The sequence below is a fragment of the Acipenser ruthenus genome, chromosome 6 (genome assembly GCF_902713425.1).
Source record: "Acipenser ruthenus chromosome 6, fAciRut3.2 maternal haplotype, whole genome shotgun sequence".
In the NCBI taxonomy this organism is placed as follows: Eukaryota; Metazoa; Chordata; class Actinopteri; order Acipenseriformes; family Acipenseridae; genus Acipenser; species Acipenser ruthenus.
The window spans coordinates 81,270,638-81,280,659 of record NC_081194.1 but is presented as its reverse complement, the minus strand read 5'-3'; the positions used below and the strand labels follow the sequence as shown (position 1 = coordinate 81,280,659).

At 36.9% G+C, this 10,022-nt stretch overlaps 1 protein-coding gene across 1 annotated transcript; it reads left to right on the top strand.

Annotated features, from left to right (window-relative positions):
* Positions 1–856: 856 nt before the first annotated feature.
* LOC117411513 (hepatocyte nuclear factor 3-beta-like) lies at positions 857–7,704 on the top strand. The gene is made up of 3 exons (XM_034019129.3): positions 857–1,059; positions 4,885–4,986; positions 5,774–7,704. Exons 2-3 carry the CDS (start codon positions 4,918–4,920, stop codon positions 6,941–6,943), a joined length of 1,239 nt encoding a protein of 412 aa, XP_033875020.1. The 5' UTR covers positions 857–1,059; positions 4,885–4,917; the 3' UTR covers positions 6,944–7,704.
* The last annotated feature ends 2,318 nt before the right edge of the window (positions 7,705–10,022 follow it).

Sequence of the window (10,022 nt, the reverse complement as noted above, 5' to 3'; positions counted from 1 at the left end):
ATAACCAGGAGGTCCCCGGTTCAAATCCCACCTCAGTCATTGTGTGACCCTGAGCAAGTCACTTAACCTCCCTGTGCTCTGTCTTTCGGGTGAGACGTAGTTGTAAGTGACTCTGCAGCTGATGCATAGTTCACACACCCTAGTCTCTGTAAGTCCCCTTGGATAAAGGCGTCTGCTAAATAAACAAATAATAATAATAAAATAAACTTGATTATACTGCGCTGTATGCATTACTTTTATTAAAGATAAGACTAAGACTCCAATGGATGCGTTTCAAATTAAGCATTAGCTTTAAAAAGAAATGCTTAAATCAACGAAATTGTCCAATGATAGAATAATAAGAACTGTTTAATTAAGCAATAAGGCACGAGAGGGCATGGGTTGTGCTAGACAGGGTCACTTTTTGGTGCGATGTTAGAACAGAAAATAGTCCCTAATAATATTCAAGTAAATTCAAATACATTCAAGTAAAACATTTTACATTTAACAATTGTTTTAATAAAGACTTTAAATAACTATAAACAACTTGCTAAATGTGTTCATGTTTCTGTCTTCAAATAACTATCAAAAAACCTTGCTTAGTTGTGTATCTGTGAGCTGCCTGCCTTCCAGCCTATTGGAACAACACTGTTGCTAGATATCATCCCCTCCCATTGACTCTAGCGTATACCAAACAGCGCAAGGGTTAAGGTGCTTTGTTGGGATGAAGATTATTAATTAAATAATTAATTTAAAGTCAAATTGTATTTTGAAGAACGCCAGTCATTTACGCATTTAACAGCCCAATTTGTGTGGTATTAATTTAATTTCGTATCTGTAAAGAGAGTGAGTCCATGGTAGTAAAGGAGAGGAGAAACAGCGAAGAAAGGCGCGAGTCGGATAGTTAAGACATCGCGTGTAGTAATGTAAATAGCCTACTGTCGAAAAATATTAAAATATCCACAGTTCAAAATTAATGAAGAGTCAGTTTCACAAAACGACGGCTGATACCTACTAAAGGAGTAAAATAAAACGGAATATCTGACAACTAGATCCGACTGAAGTTACAGAAAATGACTGGTATGTACAAATAAAATACAAAACAGCGTCTTGTTTAAAACAGCAAACTGGTTCGTAGTGCAAATTAATATAAATTGGAAGCTATACTATGTAAAGTCAGATTCAGTGCATTATCTAATATCAATGAGGTTACACAATGACGTTGTAAAGTCAGATTCAGTGCATTATCTAATATCAATGAGGTTACACAATGACGTTGTAAAGTCAGATTCAGTGCATTATCTAATATCAATGAGGTTACACAATGACGTTGCATTTAAGGGTGCTTTATAGAATATTGGAACAATTCCAAACTATTACATTTTAATTTGAATAATATTTATATAGCATTTGGGCAAAGAGGTCCGAATTAAATTTAGTTTCACTATAGTGAATCACATTATTACAAATACGCATTTTTTAAACTCAAGGGTTCACCTGACCGCTTTCTCGTCTTGACAAACAAACATTTATATTATATAATAGCTTAGCCACAAAGATGACCCGACTCTGCGTATTCTGTCTATCATTGGCTCAGTTGCAGTCTGCCCTGGTCGGCTTGAACATTGAGGTAAGAGCGAAGATGTTCCTGAAGAAGACTATGGCTGTGGAATAGAAGTTCTTATCTTGACCCACCTTCATGATCAACAGCTACCATTATGGTACGAACGACATGTTGATGCGTTTTAATATACAGATTTGAATATGCTTTACTTATTTACGGTTATCTGTCTTCTATGTTTACTCGTAAACTGGAAGCAGGTTCAAAACACACACCCCCACGCCCCCACCCCACACACACACACATACACACACACACACACATATATATATATATATATATATATATTGCAGGTTTGAGACTGTCCGTTTGGCAAATACACAAGGACATTTAAAGATTAACACTTCGTCAACTCCCCGGAAAAGATGGCGGACCTATCCTCTTGGAAGAAAAGACACCCTGGTGATGCATCTTCCTCACTGGAAGTCACACCAAACATACGTTGATCAGTAAACGTGTATTATGCGTTCGGTGGCGTTTTAGAACCAGATCGATCCCTATCGCCTACTGTACAAGTGGATTATTCAGTGTAATAAAAAGAAATCAAATCGCCAGCAAATTCTACGCAATGCAAACCGGCCTATGTTATTTTTGTACGATCCGTCTGTAGCTTCATATCCCAAGATGACCCATTCCTGTTGGAGCCGGCAGGCTGGGTTTTGGAATTCCGTTGATTTAGTTAATGATTGCTGCCCCTATGTAGCGAATAAAAACCATAGATAAAACAGGAAGCGTCAATAGAGTAAACTGTATTGTTAAGGTGAGTTGAGTGGACGAATAAAGTGAGTGTGTGTGTGTGTATATATATATATATATATATATATATATATATATATATATATATATATATATATATATATATATATATATATATATATATATTAACAGGGCCAAAGGATAGACCTAGCAAAACTCAGAACATGCGATTATTATTAAACTAAATGTAATAATAATAATAATAATAATAATAATAATAATAATAATAATAATGTGTATAAGGTATACAAGTTCACTGTTTTTGTCATGGGAAGTTTGTTCAATGCCCCCGTAAACATGTATACATATTATGCGTATTACTGTACTAATATTTACTATTGGACATTTCTGTATGTTTTTCTTCAAGCAGACAGCAGAGGGCACTCCCGCACTTATTCCATTTCAGTTCAGATCGCATTTCTCTGTGGCAGTGTCAGATGCAGAGATGAGCAGCATTGTCACTTATTTTGAACGCTCTCTGTATGGGACGTCTACAGAGTGTTATCATACAAAAGTGACGAAAAACGAAACTGAATACAAATAAATAAATAACCTAACCGAATATTGCATTAATATCGAACATAGTTAAAACGTGCAAGTGTTTATTTACGTGTGTGCTGGATTGTGTTGCGTGGTTTTGAAATAATGCGCCTAAAAATGGTAGGCCTAGTTCTTAAAATGAATAGCCTACACCGTAAAATAATTGTATGCTCCAAAACATTGGCCGTATTTATTTTATAGCTAAATAAGATTTATTTAATAATAGCTTATTTTTTGAAAACACTGAAATCAAGCGCAATTGATCATCTGAATTAAAGCAGTACTATATAACATGTATTCTTGTATTAGGCTATAGCATGTATACAGTATATCTGACAGGTTCGTCACGGTTCCAACTTAAACAGGTGGGCTTTATGCTTCCCCATTTCAATATCGATTGGCTCAAATTCTACAATTCAGCTCTATGCAAACAAATTAGTTTCCATGTTGGTATACACAAGAAAAAGTAATTGAGCGCTGTGATCCCGAATACTTCCAAATGCAATAGAATGAGTATGTGTGAGTGGGTTCGGCCACTCGAGTATTCGCGCATAAAATGAAAACAGATGCCGGAGAATTCGACCACTTGCTGTCTCTGTGTAATAGGCAAATATATTAGCAGTGAAATAGTACGATTAATTCCACTTCAAAGAATAGCCGTGTTTTCAGAAGGCTGCTTTATCAGCCATCGCTGAAGAGAGCCGCTAAATCTCAGATGATCAAACACATTAAATAAACTGTACTCTGTTTAATATCTCAAACAGAAAGAGAGTCCCGCTCAATCAATAAAACACCAGGGCTCGGGAATGGGACTGAGCAGTATTAAAACAAGGGGAATGCACATTCGACATTTTGTTTCATAAAAGCATATTCTTTTAATATAATATCTATTTTTTTTAATTATGGCGAAAGCAACTAAAACGACTATGCATTGTTAGCGTGTTACATTATTTTCATATATAGTTAGTCTTGAAATTATAATTTCCATGTGAAAGTTAAGATTACAATTGTTTTTCTTGTGTTTGTTTGTTTTATTTGAGCCGATGTGAGTGTTTTATATAAACTCTTTTTTGGTAAAGTCACTGTGTGGAATTCGCTTTCAAATGTTTGCTTACGTTGCGAAACATTCAGATAGGCAGGGAGCTGAGAGCTTGGAGTAACCTTGGACCCCTGTACCGACACCAGCCTTACACCTTTCCCCGTACCAACACCAAATCTCATTCCATTGCAAACAACATTGCACTAATGGATCCTAGTCTGAACAAAACACACGCAGAATGTAATCTTCATACTGAAAATACCACTACCTCAAAACTGCACCTTTATTATTATTATTATTATTATTATTATTATTATTATTATTATTATTATTATTATTATTATTATTATTATAGTGTATTGATACCGTAGAATAAAGGGTTCGACTGTGACTTTAAAAGTTTTTAAAACATGCAACAACGATTTTAAACCAGTTTAGCTGAAGAAAATCTAGATAAAAACGTAGTATTTTTTTTATCTATGTATTTATTTTGTTTTATTCAACAAAAGGATATCCATGCCAAAAAAAATAAAAATAAAAAAGTGTATCTATGAGTTTAAACAGCCTCTTTTTCTATTGAAGAGCAACCAGATTAGGATTTAATGGAGCTATTCAAATGGGTTTATTCTTTTTCAGCTAGGGCAGGTGTATAATAGGGGGCCAAGCCGAGGAGGCTCACGCCAAGGTGTGAGCTGATTATTCAAATAGGGCTCCGAAGAAGTAGGGATTGGAGGCACGCTGCCGCACACAGCTATATCACAGCGTCTGCAGACAGCCACCAACGTCACTTCGACTCTGTCATCAGCATAGACTTTCCAGCACCTCTGGGCACCGCGATTCTGAAATCTACACATGCACGAGCACAGAACTGCACAGCAGACCAGCGCTTTGGGAAACCCGTTGCCAGATATTTTGGTTTAGGAAAGTTTTTTTTTCATCTTCTCTCCAGAAGTAGTAGAACACAGATTCTGCTGCTTCCGCGATGCTGGGTGCAGTGAAAATGGAAGGACACGAACATTCAGACTGGACCAGCTATTACGGAGAGCCCGAGGTGGGTAGCAATACTTTTTTTTGTCTAAAGCCGATCCTTTTTATACAACTCTGTATTAGCCTTGAGATAATATTAACTGTGTGATCAAATATTGACTTGAGGCGACTCCAAATCCTGCAGATCTCTGAGCGCTACTATCCTAACAAAGTTGGGTTGACAGGGAACAACTAACTCAAATCGTTTTGCATAAAAGCCAGATACATTTAATTTCTTGCGTGTTTTTAATGTTAATTAATTTATAGCCTACATTTCTAAAAAGGATATATATATATATATATATATATATATATATATATATATATATATATATATATGCAATGTATGCTTGTTAATTTTGTAACTTCTGCGCAACCAACAGGAGATGGCAGTTTCTCGTATAGATAACTCACTTTTCAAATATTATTGCTGCCGATAATTTGACACGTCCTGTCATTTTAATGAATAGTCAAGTTTTGTTGAAAAAACAAACAAACAAATGTTAATCAATTGTCTATCTAAAAGAGGTAGGGTAGCTATTAGAAACTCGACAAATGCCGTGATCATTGTCTATTTGATTATTATTATTGTTTTGCTATATTGTAAACACAGATGTTTCTCAGTATTTTAAATAACTGTGAACTGTGAACAAACGCATTCAACTAAAATAATAAAAAATACAAATAAAAGATGATTGTTCAAATACACAATTAAGTGTGTTGACTGAATATAATCGTACATTTATTGTTATAATATACCGACAACATTATTGTTGTTTTTGACTAAACCCTTTCTGCTTTTCTTCATCTAGTGCTACACATCGGTGGGCGGCATGAATCCGGGACTTGGCATGAACAGCATGAATACGTACATGAGTATGCCAGGAATGAGCTCCACGGGCAACATGACGGCCAGCTCTATGAACATGTCCTACGTGAACACCGGGATGAGCCCCTCAATGCCGGGCATGTCAGCGTGCACAGGGGCCATGAACGGCATGGGCGCTGGGATGGCGGGCATGAGCGCCTCTCTCAGTCCCAGCATGAGCGCTATGAACGCCCAGCCTCCATCCATGAATGCTTTGACATCCTATACGAACATGAACGCAATGAGCCCCGTGTACGGGCAGTCTAATATCAATAGATCAAGGGACCCGAAAACCTACCGAAGAAGCTACACGCACGCCAAACCCCCTTACTCTTACATCTCCCTCATCACCATGGCCATCCAGCAATCTCCCAACAAAATGCTCACCCTCAGTGAGATTTACCAGTGGATCATGGACCTTTTCCCTTTCTATCGACAGAACCAGCAGCGCTGGCAGAACTCGATCCGCCACTCTCTGTCCTTCAATGACTGTTTCCTTAAAGTGCCGAGATCACCCGACAAGCCTGGCAAGGGCTCTTTCTGGACTCTGCACCCGGATTCGGGGAACATGTTTGAGAACGGCTGCTACCTTAGGAGACAGAAGCGCTTCAAGTGTGACAAGCTTCCAAAGGACTCGGGCAGGAAGGCTTCTGATGGGGGCTCTCACAGCAGCTCCGAAAGCTGCAACGGCAACGAGTCTCCCCGCTCCAATGCGTCCTCTTCAAACGAGCACAAGCGATCCATGCCGGACATGAAGTCAAACCAAGCACTGAGCCCCGGACATGCGGCTTCCCCAGCGTCTCAGGCACAGCATCTGATGTCCCAGCATCACTCGGTCCTCGCCCATGAAGCGCACCTAAAGCCAGAGCACCACTATTCGTTCAACCACCCTTTCTCCATCAACAATCTAATGTCCTCCGAGCAGCAGCACCACAAAATGGACCTTAAAACGTACGAGCAGGTGATGCATTATTCTGGTTATGGGTCTACCATCTCAGGAGCCCTTTCCATGGGTTCAATGGCCAGCAAAACGAGCTTAGACCCCTCGCAAATTTCTAGCGACACGTCTTACTATCAAGGTGTGTATTCCAGACCTATCATGAACTCTTCTTAAATGTTCTGAGACCCAATGGACCTTTTCTCCCCCCCCACGATTTGTAAATTTGTAAAATGATAGTTTGTGAACACGCATTCCGAAATATTTTTGATGTTTCTCACTGACGTGTCGAGGTTGTTTAGTATTTTTTTTGTAAAGGGGTGTTATATGTCATAATATGTGGCAAAACATTTGTTTTCATGCCCTGCAGTTTTTACGGACCAAAAATGATGTATTGTTGAAAAAAAAGAAAAGAAGAAAAAAAGTCTCAATATATTGTGTAATTGAATAATAGACGCTGTTTTTCTTCAAACCACTAATTCGTCGTTTGTGTGTTCCTTATTTATGACGTGTAAATGTGGATTCTGGTAGAAAACAAGAATTACATAATCTATATTAAAGTGTTATTCCAACTTTCTCTGAATTTTCTGTGTGTGAGTTTGTCCCCCTGATAGTCATTTGCTTATTAATGTCTAATTACATTTACTTGGTTGAAGTCCCTATGAAAATACAATAGGCCCCTCTTATTTCGATTAGAAGGTTAGAGAAAAACTAAGTAATAGATTGAACACAGATTGATAAAAAAAAAAACTGTTACATTTTTGGTAAAACAATGTATTTGTGATACATTTCTGGGTTCCTTCTATTCAGCCTGCTAACATTTATTGGCGAACCAAGATAATCCTAATATTTTTAGACAAGCTTCATTACATAAAAAACTTGTAAAAGTGTTACACATGTAAATCATTTGTTTTTCTCGCGTGAATTGAGAATGTATATACTTAAATATATAAATAAATACATGAATATAAGTAATAAAGCAATCTGAATAGCATCTTATCTATAAAGCAGCCTTCATTTCTCGATTGTTTTTACATTTTCAGAGGTTAAATAAAATTGTTCATTTCCTGTGTGAGCGGCGCCAGCAGGTAAGAGGTTCTCGTATCTGACCTTCCTGTCCCTCGATTAAAAGGGTGCAGCTTCACAAATAAGAAGGTCATTTCAGACGCCACACATTCCCATTATAACGCACAGTAGTACCAAATGTAGAATGAAACAAACTAAGTCTTACAGAGCACCTAAAACACGAGCGCTACCAAAATGAACACTACAGCGTGAAGTAGCCGATATGAATACATACTTTTTTACGTGTTTAAAATCTGTTGCATTGGATTTATGTTTAGACCTATTACAATGTGAATGAAGTGTCTTCGTCTGTCTGTGGTTTGATTTAGCTTCTGCTATTCCAGACTTAAATCACTATTGATAAAAAAAGAAAACACACACACACACGCATAATAATTGCAATACAATACAAAATATATACCATAAATATAACTGTATTATTATTATTATTATTATTATTATTATTATTATTATTATTATTATTATTAGTGGTGGTGATATTAACATACATGAATAGTTTAGTAAAAGGCCTCTGTGATCTGGTATAATACAAAATCAGCCTTCATTATTTAATGACAGTGTTTGATCCTGTGCTAATGCTCATTTAAACCATATCAGATATACTGTATACGTTGTCTTGCTAATTCACTTCAAGAATTAATGAAATCAAATATTTAAAAAATATATCAATATTTTATAAACGATCTGTACATTTTATAAGATTGTGTTTACAGCAACCTTTACGGTAATCAGCTGTATTTTTAGGTGTTTGTTATTTCACACACAAAGTAGTAACAACCTGTACAGTGCATGCACATTTATGTACATTTTATGGGAAAAATAAATGAAAAAAAACTGTAAAAAGTATTTTGCTGTAACCTTTACAGTTATATACCGTAAGTTTGCCGGTAAATATGTGTGCGGTGAAACCGTAAATTTTACTGTAAAAGGTTGGCAGCACAGGTGCCAATCTTTTTCTGTAAAATTTATTTTCTTTTCTTATTTTTAAAAATTTTTTTACAGTACATACACACACTCACACTATCTGAACACTTACATTTCCCAAAATAGTTTGTTAGCCTGAGTGTTGTAACGGCTGATCGTTTTATTAATAATCTGCTACATTTTGTATCGGTGTTTATTACTAACAGGAATCTATTGCAAATTAGGCTACTTTGTTAAAAAGTTGTAGCTATGCGGCAAACAACTCGGAGGCCAAAAGTGCTTTTAAAATATAAGGACTTAGCCTATAGGCACTTCAATTGCAGTACCTAAACGTGTATTATTATTATTATTATTAGTATTATTATTATTATTATTATTATTATTATTAGTAGTAGTAGTAGTAGTAGTAGTAGTAGTAGTAGTAGTAGTAGTAGTAGTAGTAGTAGTAGTAGTAGTAGTACTAGCAGTAGTATTGTTTTTATGTGCAGTAAATTAGGAACACATTTAAATATATATTATTCATAAAACTCCAGGCATCGTTCACTACAGCAACACGCATATTTAGGATAATAGTTATCTGTTACATCTTGGCTTTTTTTTTTTTTTTTTTTTTTTGCACACAGATGGCCTGTTACATTTCCCATGGATAGACCAAAATCGTACCCACATAACAAGGATCAAATCCTCTCTAAATTCCAGATTGTAGTGAGAATGCAGGCCTGGTCACAGATCCCCGGTCTCTCTCTGTGTTTCTTTCCTCGGGGAGGACACACACGTTGCGATCCAAGCATGAAATTTGTTTCATTACCACATAAAAGCCCCCCGGGGCGCAGGAGAATAGATGGGGAAAATGGGGCAGATTTTGGAACAATGCGTGTGAATGCGATGCTCTAACCTGCTATGTTCCATACCACAGGCCCATTGTCAGGGGGGTCGTTTTAAACTACTTAGTGTCCCCCACTCCACTGATCCTAACAGATAAGATGGAGTTCTCTCCGAATAAATCAAAATCGGGGATGTCATTTGGATGACTGAAACCGATCGGTTTTTTTCCTCCCACAGACCATTCTTTTGCACCGCCAGTAACTTGCCAATGCCCCCCTGCAATCAAACGCTCTATTTTTTGTACAGTCCGTTTACTGTTGAAACCGCATTCCGCAAACCGGTTTTAAACACCCGTGGTCTGTGAATAAACAAAGTCAGTAAACAAGGAAATCTAGCAAACCCAAATTCAAAAAAGGTAAAC

What these genes read in the sequence shown, in the direction of transcription:
- LOC117411513 (XM_034019129.3), top strand. Translation starts at nt 4,918, where the DNA reads ATGCTGGGTGCAGTGAAAATGGAAGGACACGAACATTCAGACTGGACC. An exon ending in GCTATTACGGAGAGCCCGAG is followed by an intron (nt 4,987 to 5,773) that starts GTGGGTAGCAAT and finishes TTCTTCATCTAG; the next exon opens with TGCTACACATCGGTGGGCGG.